The 14714-nt window shown below is 30.6% G+C and overlaps 1 protein-coding gene across 1 annotated transcript; it reads right to left on the reverse strand.

Annotated features, from left to right (window-relative positions):
- Nucleotides 1-218: 218 nt before the first annotated feature.
- On the reverse strand, nucleotides 219-6528 carry LOC108341157 (subtilisin-like protease SBT5.6). Its single transcript, XM_017578811.2, has 9 exons — nucleotides 6404-6528; nucleotides 6100-6295; nucleotides 5832-6023; nucleotides 5350-5461; nucleotides 2359-2920; nucleotides 1912-2009; nucleotides 1465-1822; nucleotides 1103-1319; nucleotides 219-780 (listed from the first exon to the last, which is right to left on the reverse strand). The coding sequence occupies exons 1-9, from the start codon at nucleotides 6491-6493 to the stop codon at nucleotides 239-241; spliced, it is 2367 nt and encodes a 788-aa protein (XP_017434300.1). The 5' UTR covers nucleotides 6494-6528; the 3' UTR covers nucleotides 219-238.
- Between the last annotated feature and the right edge of the window lie 8186 nt (nucleotides 6529-14714).

Raw genomic sequence — 14714 nt, forward strand, 5'->3', positions numbered from 1 at the left:
GTCCTTTTCAAATTATTTTTTCTAGGATTAATATATTTTAAAGCGATTGAAAGATCCTCATAGGCCCCTGTTGAGGAGTGCTTTAAATCAAGGCTCCACCATGATGTCAACTAGCTAGGAAGATTTGCCCAAAAAAGTACATAGACTCAGAATATATGTGCAGTAATTATTTTTTTTGAGGATTCAAAAGAAAAAGAAGCGGCAGAAAACAATGAAAATAAGAAGAAACGATGTTATTCTATATAAAAGACACTGCCACGGGGCTTCTTACAACGTTATGTTTTCGAGTCCATGCATACCAACCAAAGTAGTACTTATCTGGGCCATGGTTGGTTGGTATCTGACTCAAGTTTGCTGTCACTGTGATGATGAAGTTCATTTTCTGCCCAACATGATTAAATGTAAGAGTATCTGGAGTGGCTGAGATGGAGAATTCCTTTGGTGACGAGGCACTAAACTTGTAAATACTCCTGCTTCTACCAACATTGGTGACTATCCTCTTAATAGTCCTAGAGTAATTGAGTCCATGGACTTGTATGGATGGATAGTTGAGTTCAAAGGGTTCAAGAAATGACTTTGGACAGTTATATGTAATGTTGAGGTTTTTAGCTACTCCAAGTTTACAAGTGTAAAGAAGGTAGTCCATGTAGGAGGCATCATAAACTAGACCAGGATCTGCTGCTTTTTTGGGGTTGAAGTGGCCCGATCCCATTGCAAAAGGAGTTGCAAGATTTCCAGCTTCATCAATCAATGGATGGCCAGTGTTGTCCGTTGGCTTGGCTGCAAAGAAAAGGATCCAGATCAGTAAAATTGGGAATGCTATTGTAATAGACTTTTATTTGCATGATGAAGTTAGACTTGGTAGAACTAAACAGATCAATAATTCATTCCCCTTGTATAGATGACAGATTGCAGCTCATTATGCTGAGATTAGTATTATTTTATTTGTTGGGTTTTCAAATTAGATTGATCCATAACTCTGTTCATGATCAGATCTAGAAGCAAATAATGGTTATTACTGCCTCTACGTAAGCTTTTAGGTGTGAATTAAGAATTACAGATGAATCATCTAAGGGGTGGATCATGAGCATCTTGAAGTTACCTGTAGTTATGAGGGCAGATCTTATAGCAGCAGTGGTCCATGTAGGGTGTATGGCTTTGAGAAGAACAGCTGCAGCAGCAACATGAGGGCATGACATTGAAGTTCCAGAGAAGATGTTGTACTTAACCACTCGTTTGTCGTTAAATGTCATTCGTGTGGGACCATCTTCCGCGGTCCATGCTGCTAATATGTCTACTCCTGGGGCTGTAATATCAGGCTGAAAGCAAAAAATGATTAAAGAATTTTGATGTTACTTTGAATATATGCACAGGAGATAAATCAGTTGCATGATGACACGACACAAGGTTTCAAATGTAATGTTTAGTGATGATACAGCGATCAAACGATGAGGGAATTAGTACCTTGAGAATATTGGGGTCAATTATATTTGGACCCCTGCTAGAGAAAGAGGCCATGTAGGGTGCTGGTGTGGTTTTTAACACTGTTGTTCCTGGCAGAATTTGTGCCATTGGATTTGGGGTAGAACGGACATAGTGAATGAGTTTTAAGACATTATCATAGGACAGTCCAGTGGCTGGAATAAAATGAGGATCAGAGGGTACATCATTTCCATTTAGTTTATTGTTCCCAAGGATAAGACCAATCCCCCCTGCCCTTTGAACTTCTAAGCCTTTATATAACCTTTGACCTTGCCCTCTGAGGCAGATAACTATCTTCCCCATTGTCCTGTTAGGTTCAAGGCTATTGTCCAAGCAATACCTGCACGATTAATCAAACAAGCCTTTTAAATTTTATATCAGTCACGGAATAAAAAATGTAGGAGGAAAACAAAAGTGCTCAAAATCTACCCAGAATTATTACTAGGCAGGCCTGGAAGTTCAACATCTTTAGCTAGAACCAATGGGTAATAGTTCTTTCCCATGTGAACTGGGGTAATTGATCGACCCTGATATTAACGTACAACAAAAAAGAAGTGTGTAATTCAACCAATTAAAAGTTCATTATCTAGCTCCATATACACTAGCATTTTTGTGACATTGTATTGTATAAGAATTGAACAAGACAGATTAATAGGATTTCAATTTTCACTGTCGGAATCTTCTTATTGATAGTATTATACAAGTCTCAGTCTTATCAGTGTCTATTTGTTTTTTATGAATCATGCAGGTTGCAGGGTTCTTTAATAACTACTTCAAAATCACAATCAGATGTAAGAGGTGTTATAAACATGCATACCTATTTTTTCTTCACATAGTCATGCAACCAAAGACACTTTGATAAACTTAACGTCTTACCTCAATGATTGTGCCATTGGTGAGCTTAACAAGAGCAAGAAAAGACCTATCTACAGTGCTGGCACCAACCGTGATGATCCATGGTGCAGGATTTGACAAAGTTTGAGGTGAAGGGCCAGCATTACCTGCACTGCACGCTACAACAATGTTGTTCCTCACAGCATGCAATGCACCCCTGGCAATCACATCCTCCTCATAAGAAATGGGTTCTTTGAACCCAATGGAAATGCTTAGAACATCAACGCCATCACCAATGGCATCATCTATAGCTTTGAGCATGTCAATGTTTGTGCATATGTTCCCTTGGTCTTTGGACTGTCCTTTTATGGGCCAACATGCTTTGTATATGGCAAGACGGGCCAAAGGGGCCCCACCTAGGGCTGTGCCCTTGGCAAAGCCTCCAAGGGCTGAGGCATTCGCCACTGCACGTCCTGCTACTATTGAAGCTGTGTGTGTTCCATGACCATCTTTGTCACGTGCTGATTTGTAGTCCTCTTTTTCGTTTAGAGGACCAAATACACTCTCGTAACCACGCAAGTAGTAACGAGCTCCTATAATCTTCCTGCACCAAATATGCAAACTTCATTTTAATTATGGATTCATGAAAAATCAAATGGAAAATTTACTTTTTTTATAAATTTTTTACTTTCATGATATATGTAAAATAAATATAAATGTGTGTATCGCAGTGGGTGAAACCTATATTTACCTTATCCTAATCCATCTTTTGAGACTTCTTTAAGAGAAAGTTGTGACTCAGCCATGTGCCATAGAAGAAATTCACACCTCTAATATTACATTATTTTACCACTATTGGTGCATGTAGATAATTTTCATCTATTGCAGAGGTATCTATAAGATACTTTTGTGAGGTTATATTTGAAGTTTAATATTCCTTTCTTATGTGTTTAAAATGCAACTCTCTGAGTTTAATTCTAGAGTAATTTTGTTGTTAGACTGTCATTTGTCATTTTCTAAAGTAATATCTATCATTCACGTGACTTTTCTAGATATATTTCCTAAATTGATGAAATTAGCATAATAAATAATGGAATGAACATCTAATCTATAGTAAAGGAAGTCTAAGAAGCCAAAATGACTTTTAAGTTTAAAACATTAAACTTAATGTATTTATCTACTAAATTAATGTAGATAGGACAAATTTTATTTATCTACTCAATTATTTTAATACTATTGTTTTCAACCATTTAATATGATTAAATGTATTTAAGCTATTTAAATACATTAAATATATTCGCAATTACATATAAATAATGTAGAGATAATTCAAATATAAGTAAGATAAAATGTATTTATTCTTACCATGGAGTGCTAGCTAAATTCATTAATTGCAAAATATAAAAAATAAATCAAATTAAGTTCAGCCATTTAATTTTATAGATGATTACTGATATGTTACTTGTTTTTCAATTAAAATTTGTTTAACAATTTTTAATTACATTTTTTTTCATAGTTTAATGTTATGAATTAAACTGTTGTTATCAAATAAATTAGTATGAATAAAATAGATCAATGAATTTTTTGTATCTGATGGATTATCTAAATGAAATTTATCTAATTTGTCAGTGAAATGAGACATTGTATATATGTAAGTAATGTGTTGGGAAAAAAAAGTTTTATAGAAATTATTATATCATTTTATTGTATAAAATCTGATTCAAAAAGCCCATAGTAATGGAGTCAGATTCAGAAACATCACGAGTAACACCAAACAAAGACTTGTCAGAACTGCAAAATTTTCATCAGTCTATCGTCCCAATACATACAGATGAAAATGTTGTCCCCTAGTTTACATGCCACTCTTTTTCTCTCTCGTTCACATGTTTCGATCTTTTGGCATAAACTGATCATTTCAGTGTAGACCTCTTCAATAATTATACATTTTCATTTTCCTTTTCCTTCAATCATCTTCCTATTAGACTATGGGAATGGATGCCAAGAGAAAAGACATTGACCCAACAAACAAAGCAAACAAAAGAAAGAGATAGATACACATACACAGATATACATGTAGAGAAACTCACGAGATGCAAAATAAAAAGAAGCCAAAAACAATTAAGTCAAAAGGACAAAAGCTAGAAATCATGCTCAATAGATATTCTATTTAGAATTAACCCCACCTACCGCCAAAGTTATCATTTTTCTTCCAGAATATTAATGAAATATAAAATGTATAGAAAACGAAAAAGACCACACAGAGAAAACCATGTTCCATGTCAGTTATATGCTTCTGAATTAATCTGATAAAGGTACTCTGAGAATAATAGGTATTATATAATTCTTCGCATGTCCAATTTGCTAGGAATAGTTCTATAATGTTTTACTTTCAGTTAAATGTTTCCCTTTATTTTATATAAAAGTATAATATCTTACAGTATTATTTCAAATATATATTCTTCCTTCTCATGCACACTTTCTTTTCGTTATCTTTTAAATAGATGTATATAGATATTTATACACCTTGACAATGACATGATAATAATTTATGCAGCAACGGATAGTGAACTGAACTTTTGCTTTAGTAATATTTAAGCCATTCCTTAGTGTTCAGAAGATTAAATAAATGAAGAAAGAAACCACAAACGCTGACTAACTCATAAAGAAAAACCATTCAAAGGTTCCAAAGTTCACTGAAGAACTTTTGTCTTGTAATTTTCAATACATGTAACTGTAATGAAAAAGCTACACTGAATAGCTTATTCAGAAATCACAAACTTAAGACTCTATTTTAGAACTGCCGTCACTATATATATACCTTTCAACAAAATCAATAAAATCAAACTAGTTATACTTATTTCCTTTGAAACATAACTTAACCTTGAATTATATATGTCTTACCCAAACTATATATATATATATATATATATATATATATATATATATATATATACACTAGCACACATATATATCATCTTAATTTAACAAAAAAATTTAGAAGTTCATGTGTGGTATAAAGAAAAACAATATCACCTATTACACTGGGATGAATCGAAAGCAGTTCCATTTTGACATTCTCCTTTCCATTTTGTTGGAACAGGCCCCATCCCTTCATCACTGAAGCTACTTGAATCTGGCCACACACCTGCAAGTAGAACCACAGTCAACACACACATATATTTATATATATAAACATATATCATGCAGACACGCACACACTAATTAACACTGCTCACTGGTTTGATGCTACAGATTAGTTATTTAATTACACAATACATTATCTAGATAAATAGAGTAAAATGAGAACAGCCACACCCATAATTAGAGTAATGCTGTTACCTACAGAAAGAAAGGAAAGAAAATACGAAATAAGATATATACGAAATACGATGATAAGAGATACAAAGAAAAGAAATATTGTGGTAAAATGTTGTATGAATAACAATCTTTTATTTAATTATTTTCAAGATTATACCATAGACATATAAGGAAGATAATTATGCTGATAAAATTACCACTATCAATCATTCCTACTATGATATCTTTCCCATATTGTGCTCTGCTTAGCAAGTCTCTATTTTTCTGTTTTGAGTCTTCTTCCAATGGATTCAAAGGTCTATCCAATCCCACGAATTCCCATGATCTGGTGGTGTGCAAAGAGTAGATTCTTGGCTGGTTCTTATGCACAGAAACCACTCCCTCCATTTCTGTCCATGTTTTCTTTCCAAAGTTAGACGTATTTAAAAAGTTAAAACCAAAACTGAAGAATGATCATAGTTTTACCTGAGAGCTCATTGGCTTCTTTTGGAGTAAGCAATGCTGCAAAACCATTGATACTGTGTTTGTAATTATAAAGAAGGGAAGCTCGTGCTTCCTCCTCAGTTTCTTTAACGGAAAGCAAAAAAGCATGATGGGTATTCTCAACTTCATCTGTTTTATCACTATTGCTGTGATCTCCGAACAACTCAACTACATAAACCTGTGTGAAGGCGAGAAAGATTGTTTCACATAATCGACATGGAAAAGCAGAAGACAGAGAGAGTAAAAGAAAAAAAGTGAGAAAGATAGCAGATGAAAAATGAAAGACCTGCTTCCTGTTGCTGCATGAGGCGAAGGGAAGGAGAAAGTGAAGAAAAAGTAAGAAGTAAGTTGCTGAATTAACTCTCTTAATGGCCATTTGTCCACAAATGCAGAATGATTATGATAATGAGATATTTATATCAGAGGTTCCAGGAAATCTCTCAGTGCTCTTATATGTAGAGTCTGGACCAAAATGTATGCTTCATTATTAAACGACAAGATTTTAAAGTTATGATATTTTCATAGGTCTTTCCATATAAGACATAACTCTCGTGATGAGTGATAAATTAGATATATGGATAATGTGATGACTGTAGAACTAAATTAGTTCCTGTTGAAGATTCCCATGGACGGATGGATTCAATACATACATGTATTTTTAGTAAATCATTTAACAATTTTTTTTAACAACTTTTTATTTTTTAACAACTTTTCTTGGACTGTGATTATTTTATTGATTCTTATATTTGAAACCGATATCACAAACTACACATTGACAATTATAAAAAAGTTGTTAAAAAAAAAGTTGTTATAAGAATATTTTTCTTTAGTAAAAGCAAGTATAAACTTTTTTTTAGGAAATACGTATTTGTTTATTAACTGTTTTCTAAAACTAAGTGAATAAAGCCATATATAATGTAAACAATTGTAGAAATGAATAAGAGAAACAGAAATACATACAAGAAATAAAAGCATATATTTAAATTGTCACTCTTTGTTTCTATAAAAAAATATTCTATCATATATTCTTTTACTTTTTTCTTTTTTAGTAGATATCATGTGTTTGTTTTTTGGTGTGGTTTTGGGGAGTGGATTTGAATAAAAAGAATAATTAAAGTTTACTTATTTGGATTAAGGAAAATATGATAACATTTGATGAAGGAAAATAAGAGAAAAGTGTATAAAAATTAATAAATGATGTGATAAATGTGGTAAAAATATAGGATAAATGGTAAATAAAATAAGAATTTAAAAAAAATTAAGAGCATTTATTATCTAATTAATATAAAAATTTAATTTAAAATAAAATGGGGGATAAGATCAAGAATAAGTCATTATATATATATATATATATATATATATATGAATGCGAATTCGGTTTTTCAGTTGATACATTTTAACAATGTGTATCGGGTTTTAGTAGATAAAAATACCTTTATATATCATAGATTCTAAGTTTTAAGGTTAAGAGTATTTCACTAATTTTATTCTCAAAACTAAAAAAAACAAGAAACCCCAAACTCTTACTTACTTCTCTTATTCCTCTCAACCTTTTTTCTTTCATCTCTTTTACTCTAACATTTTCTCTATCACCTAGCCCCAAGTGAAAGAATCAGAAACATTCGCCGTTAAACAATTTTGTAAAAAGTTAAGTCATTGGCATATTCGCTTTCAGGCAAAGGTTTATTCAAGATCTCTTTAATTTCATCATCTTCACTAACCTCTCTAATTTCATCAACTGCACATGTTTTATTATCTCTAAAAAAACTCTCTAGGTCAATTACCAATTCTTTCCTATGTCATTATACTTGTAAAAATTAGATAAGACAAGGTCAATTATCAATTTCTTTGGATATCATTATGCTTGTGAAAATTAGATAAAATTAGATAAGACAAAAATTATAAAATGAAAACTCATTATAAAATCATTTTTTGTAAGAAATTGTTTAATATTGAGTGTTTGTGATTTTTTCCAGGCCAATTTCAAATTCATTCATATGTCATTATGCTTGTGAAAATTAGATAAAATTATATAAGACAAAAATTTTAAAATGAAAACTCATTATAAAATAATTTTTTTGTAAGAAATTGTTTGAAATGTGTGAGTTGGGACTAAGAGAGAGAAAATGTTGGAATGAGAGATGAAAAATAAATGGTTGAGATGAATGAGAATGGTGAATAAGGGTTTGAGTTTTTTTTAGTTTTGAGAATGAAAATTATTAAAATACTCATAATCTTAAAACTTAAAATTCATGATATATATAAGAGTATTTTTGTCTACTAAAACCCGGTACACATTGATAAAATATACCAAGTAAAAAACACACAAATCCATATATATATATATATATATATATATATATATATATATATATATATATATATATATATATATATTCCATTAACTATCTTAAATTTGAATATTTTTGATATTATTTACTTGTTATTTTCAAGGTTTCAGATGATATTAGTTATTCTTTTTATTTTTATTTGTACCTTTATTCCTCGCCTATTTTTTTTTATTAACTTGTGGTTATGCATTTATATGGATGTAAAAGTGAAAATAGAAAAACAATTTTTTGATGAATATTTAATTTAAATTAAGAAAATTTATTATATATTTTATTTTGTTAAAAAAATTGTTAAACTGCACTTGAGAATAAACCGAGAGATTATATAACTAGTTATATTAGTCGTGAAATGAATGCACGAATGCAATTTTAATAATCAAAATTAAAACGGCATTAGTAATTATATGAATGTTATGCATATATATTAAACTCACCTCGTTACTTATAAGAAGAGATAATTTTATTTTATTTTATGTATACTTGTGTTAAAAAATATTTTATGTGTATATTTTCATTAAGGTGTAAAAAAAATAATAAAGTATTTACTTATCTAAGATATATTAATTTTATGCGAAAATAATTCTCACAAAAATTGAATTGAGCTTTACTTTGATGTAATTGAATCTAAATTACTTGTTAAGATGAAAATTAAAATTTGGTTAAATACTTAGAATGATAATATGACAAAAAAATCTGGTACTAAAATTATTAGAGTAACTATTTATAAATTCAAATAATTATAATAGAGTATAATTTCTTCTAAGTAGTTAAACTTTTAACGAGTTTCTTGTAATTTATCGATTAGGAAATAAGAAACATAATTTTTTATTATACAGAAAAGTTTTGTAAAAAGGTTCATCCCATATGTTAAGAATAGATTTCCAATTTGCTTCATAAAACAATTTTCAACCACATTAATTGATGCCCTCGTTTTATTTGAAAAATATTAATTTTTGTTATGTAATCAAATATATAATAATTAGGCAAAAATAAATAAATTTTTACCGGACAAAAAATTGTAAATTAATCTCATCAACATATTAGCACAAATCTTATGTGTATGTAAGAAATAGTTCTGCACTTTCTGAGAAGATTAGCATATAATTCTATGAAGATTTCCTATTTTTGTCAAGCATATAATTCTTTCATGCGTCAAATAGCTAAAAATTCAAACAGGTCATAAAAAAAAGTTCAGGTTTCGTGTCAGTGCTTGTGCAGAGTCCAAATATTGTGCACAGGCTCAAGATGCTGATCTGCTCTCATTGGGCCACTATAAAGAAGATTAAAATATTATTCTGGTACCATAAATAGTTAAAATATAATTTTTTTTCTTTTAAAAAATATTTGTATAAACTTTTTTGGTATTAATATATTTAAGAACTTGATAATTTTGCGTTACTTCCCTCCTATTACATATATCTATTGATAAATTGATTTGACAAGGTTGAACTGAATAAGTATTAGAGATTTTTACAGTATCATTAAAATTTCGGTGTAAAATCAAAAGTTCACTTAAAATAATTATTTTGTCGCTTATTTTTCAGTTATCATATTTTTGTTCAGATAATAAGTTGTCCAATCGAATGAATGTAATTGTTAAAAATATGTTTAAGTTAATTAGATTTTGATAAATCAAACATAAAAAGTCTTAACAAAAATACCTTTAATATGTATTTATAAATTTTTCTATAACCTTTTGATTATGATTAGCTTAATCATGATTCAATTCCATTTAAATCCAATTAATAACCTTTTTAAATTAATTAAGTAATTAGTTAATTTTGATTACAATCAATCGATCTTCTCCCATTTAAACAATCAGTCATGATATTTGGATTATGATACATATTAAGTACAATTTCCTTTTGAAATTTAACCCTTTTCATCTTACCATATTAACTGTGTAGAACATGTGTAGTTAAAAATTATTTCTCAAAAGCCTTGGTCTAACCATTGACTTTGTAGTTTTTACGGGCAAAAAAAAAAGCTAGCATTCTTTGTTGGATAATTTTGGCATGAAAGTGTGCAAACGGGGACAACTTAATTCTCAAATATGATATAGTAGCTGAATGTAAAAAAAAGAAGTAAAAACTCATTCCTCAATTTTATTACTAAATGCTAAATTGGTCTTAAAAAACACATTTTACAATGTAGCCTCAAATTGATATTTAAACACCATAATTTAATGACAAAAATATACTTTAAAAGTTTATTAACAAGATATAGTTATCATGCTTCTTATATATATAATCAATAATTAAATAATTTTTTATTTGTTATGAACTAAGTTCGACAAGTTTACCTTTCTTAAAGACCAAAATAATATTCACCCTTCTCTGTGTCTAAAAGGATAATGGTTGAAAATAGTTAGAGACTGTTTTTATAGCATAGGATAAAATCGAGGTAAGTAAAAGTTGTTCCTTTAATATTGTGATATTCTTTTTTAATTCATATAAAGAAGTAAAAACATAAAAAAAGGTTTAAATATATTCCCAGAATCATAGAGGGTGAAAGTATTAATGTCAGGACTGACAGGGCATGCGGTCAAAGAAGGAACACATGGTTCAGGGTTGTAAGATGTCATCTTTTCATCTAAAAAATTAGAAAAGAAAAAAAAATAGAAAAAAGAAAATGACTGGAAGATTAAAACTTTTGAAATCAGTCCAATTACACGGATAAATAAGATAAAATCAAATGAGAACAACATTTTTTCTCCAAACTGAATTTAATATAGTAAAGGAGAACAACTTTGACATTTCAACAACATTATATATTTTCCTTCTATCTTTAACTATGTTATGTAGAAAGTAGTGTTCACATGTATTGGTAAAGATTGAATTACGAGATAAATTATGTTTGTTTTGTATGATTTAAAAGTTAGACAAAGCGACAGTTTCAGAAATTATTCAAAGTTTCAATTTTTGCAGTTTACTCGGCTTTGAAGTGATTTAAGAAATGTCGAATAAACTTTCGTACAATTATCATTTTTACCTAATATAAAAGTGGAAATAATAGATTACGGCAAGACAGAATATTCCAACATTCACATTAAAGCCTTATAATCGATTCTATCCAAAGGAGGAATCGATTTCAACTCATACCGCTTGGGATTTTGATTTGGATGTTCAAGGTGAAGAGATTGAAGATGAAACATTGAAGATGAAGACGTTGAACATGGAAACTAAAAACGATCTGATTCTAGTGCAAGGTAACCGATTTTACTTGCAGTATTGGAATTGATTTTAGAGCATATATCTTATTCCAGGCTACAACAATATACACCGTAATCAGTTCCACTCAATAATTCAGGAGTAATTAATTCTAACTTCTTATATTTGATTTCAAGCTTCTTATATTCAGTTCCAAGAATAAATAGTGAGATTTTGAAATTTAGGAATCCTAAAATGAACATTTAAAAATTTGAAATAAGCAGCATTTTCAAAATCACATATTACATTACAAATTTCTGTGCCCTTTTCCTATTATTTTAATTCTTTTAACCAATACATTAATGAGTTTTAAATTTCTAAGTTAGCCATAGTTTTCAAACAAAGTTAAAAGTTGAAAAAGAAAACAAGAATAGATATTTCATTTTTGTCTTGCATGTCTAAATTACCTTTCAAATTGGATAAAAAATATTTATACCTCTATCACATTACTCTCTCACTACAATGGATTAAATTGAAATTTAACTATACTACTTTTGTCAAACTTGTTAGAACTAAAATTCCAAATTGATAGATTTTCTGATACAAATTTATTTCATTTTTTAATTAATTTTATTTATTTATTATCTAGTTTTAATATTTTTTAACAATAAATATATTATAATAAATATTATTTTACATTACTTTTACTACCAAAAATATTTTAATAATTTTAAATTTTTATTAATTAAAACTTTTTTCATCAATTATGTTAATCAAATCCTATAGAAACTTTTGTAAACTTTATTTTCAAATATACTTTCAATCATTTACTTTTAAATTCTTTAAACAAATTTACTCTAAAATCCCTAGTGTTTTTAACAGTTTTTAAAGAAACATGTGAACCTTTTCTAGCATTCACGACTTTAGATTCTCTTGTTAACAGCTAAAGTGGTGTCACTTTCAACACTTTTAAAAAAGTTTAAGAAAAACAATTTGTTTTAATTTATTTTTAATATTGTAAAAACTAGAAGAAAACAATTTTAGTCTTCAATTGTATTAAACTGAAGCCCAAAGTGATGTGCATTGTGATGAAGCCCAATATTGGGCGGCCCATGGCAGGATTAAAGCCATCAGATGAATGGCTAATGCAGACGTGGCTAGAGCTTCTTCACAATCAGGAGAGAGAACGGAGAGCTTCCAGAGAGTTCCGTCTCAGAGAGTGGCGATCCCACGGTGGTCCGACAACCTTGGAGGCCTCAGATGGAAGTGGTGCAGGAGAAAAAGATGATCAGGGGAAAGAGACAAGTAAGTAAAACATATCCTTTCTTGATTACCATTTCTTTCTGTGTATCAAAGTGTTATACTTCTCATTGATTGTAGAACAGAACATAAAAAAACACAAAACTGAAAACAGAGCTCTATATATAGTGCTCTGATGAACAGAAAACAATAAAGACCTAAAACAGAAAACATTAAACAAGGTCCCAAAATGAACTTCGGTTCATTTTGTATTTATGTATCTAATAACTGATTCTTAATAGCCTCCCCTCAAGCTGGATGATGGATATTCATCATTCCAAGCTTGGGAATAATAGATTTGAACCGAGTCCGGTGAGGAAATTTAGTAAATACATCTGCAAGTTGTCCTTCTGATCGAATGGGAAGCAAATGTAGGAGCTTGGCTTGTATTTTCTCACGAACAACGTGACAATCCAACTCTATGTGCTTGGTTCGCTCATGATAGCTTTGATTGTGAGCAATATGCCTTGCTGAGTTGTTATCACAATAGAGGACAGCAGTAGCTGTTGGCTCAATGTGTAAATCTTGAAGAAGATAGTGTAACCACTGCATCTCACACACTGTAGCTGCAAGAGCCCTGTATTCAGCTTCCGTGGAAGACCTTGACACCGTACTCTGTTTCTTTGACCTCCATGAGATAAGAGAGTTGCCTAAGAAAATGCAGTATCCAGTAGTAGACCTTCTTGTATTAGGACATGTGGCTCAATCTGAATCACTGAATCCCTTTATCTGAGGATTAGAATCAACAGCAAAGAAAAGTCCTTCAGTTGGACTTGATTTGACATACCTAAGTACGTGTTGTAAGGCTTGATAGTGGTGCTTAGTTGGTTCCTGCATGAACTGACTTAAAAGATTGACAGTGAAGCATAAATCAGGCCTAGTGTTAGTAAGATAGAATAATTTTCCTATTAGTTTCCTATAATCACTAGGGTTTTCCATATAATCCTCCTTTTTGTACAGACTGCTAGTATTGCTCAAATAAGGTGTAGAACTAGGTTTACTCCCTAGCATTCCTGTTTCTTCTAGGATATCCAAGGCATATTTCCTTTGGCACAAGTGTATCCCTTTCTTCGATCTAGCCACTTCAAATCCAAGGAAATACTTAAGTTCTCCTAAATCTTTAATCTGAAATTGGTTATCCAAAAGAGTTTTCATGAGATTGATTTCTTTCATTGAATTCCCTGTCAAGACAATGTCATCAACATATATAAGTAAGGCTGTGAAATCCGAAAGGTTTCTTTTAACAAATAGGGAATGGTCGGATTTAGATTGGGTATATCCTGAAGAAATAAGAAAAGATGAAAGCTTGTCAAACCACTGTCTGCTAGCTTGTTTCAGCCCATATAAGGATTTGGTTAGTTTACAGACCAGCCCTTTATTGTCAACATTTAATCCTGGAGGAAGATCCATATAAACATCTTCATTCAAATCTCCATGAAGGAAGGCATTTTCCACATCAAGTTGATGTAGGAACCAGCCTTTAGAGGCTGCAAGAGCCAACAAAAGTCTAATAGAGGTGAGTTTAGCAACTGGGGAAAAAGTATCCAAAAAATCTATTCCCTCTTGTTGAGTGTAGCCTTTGGCTACCAATCTGGCTTTATATCTCTCAACTGTGCCATCAGCTTTATGCTTCACCTTATAGACCCATCTGCATCCGATAGATCTCTTTCCTGGAGGAAGTTGGGTAAAATACCAGGTTTTATTCATCTGTAGAGCATGTATTTCTTTCCTCATAGCATCAACCCATTCAGGGCTGTTCTTAGCTTCTTCATAGGAATTGGGCTCTTTATTCACAGTC

This window comes from Vigna angularis, chromosome 6 (assembly GCF_016808095.1).
Source record: "Vigna angularis cultivar LongXiaoDou No.4 chromosome 6, ASM1680809v1, whole genome shotgun sequence".
Lineage (NCBI taxonomy): Eukaryota > Viridiplantae > Streptophyta > Magnoliopsida > Fabales > Fabaceae > Vigna > Vigna angularis.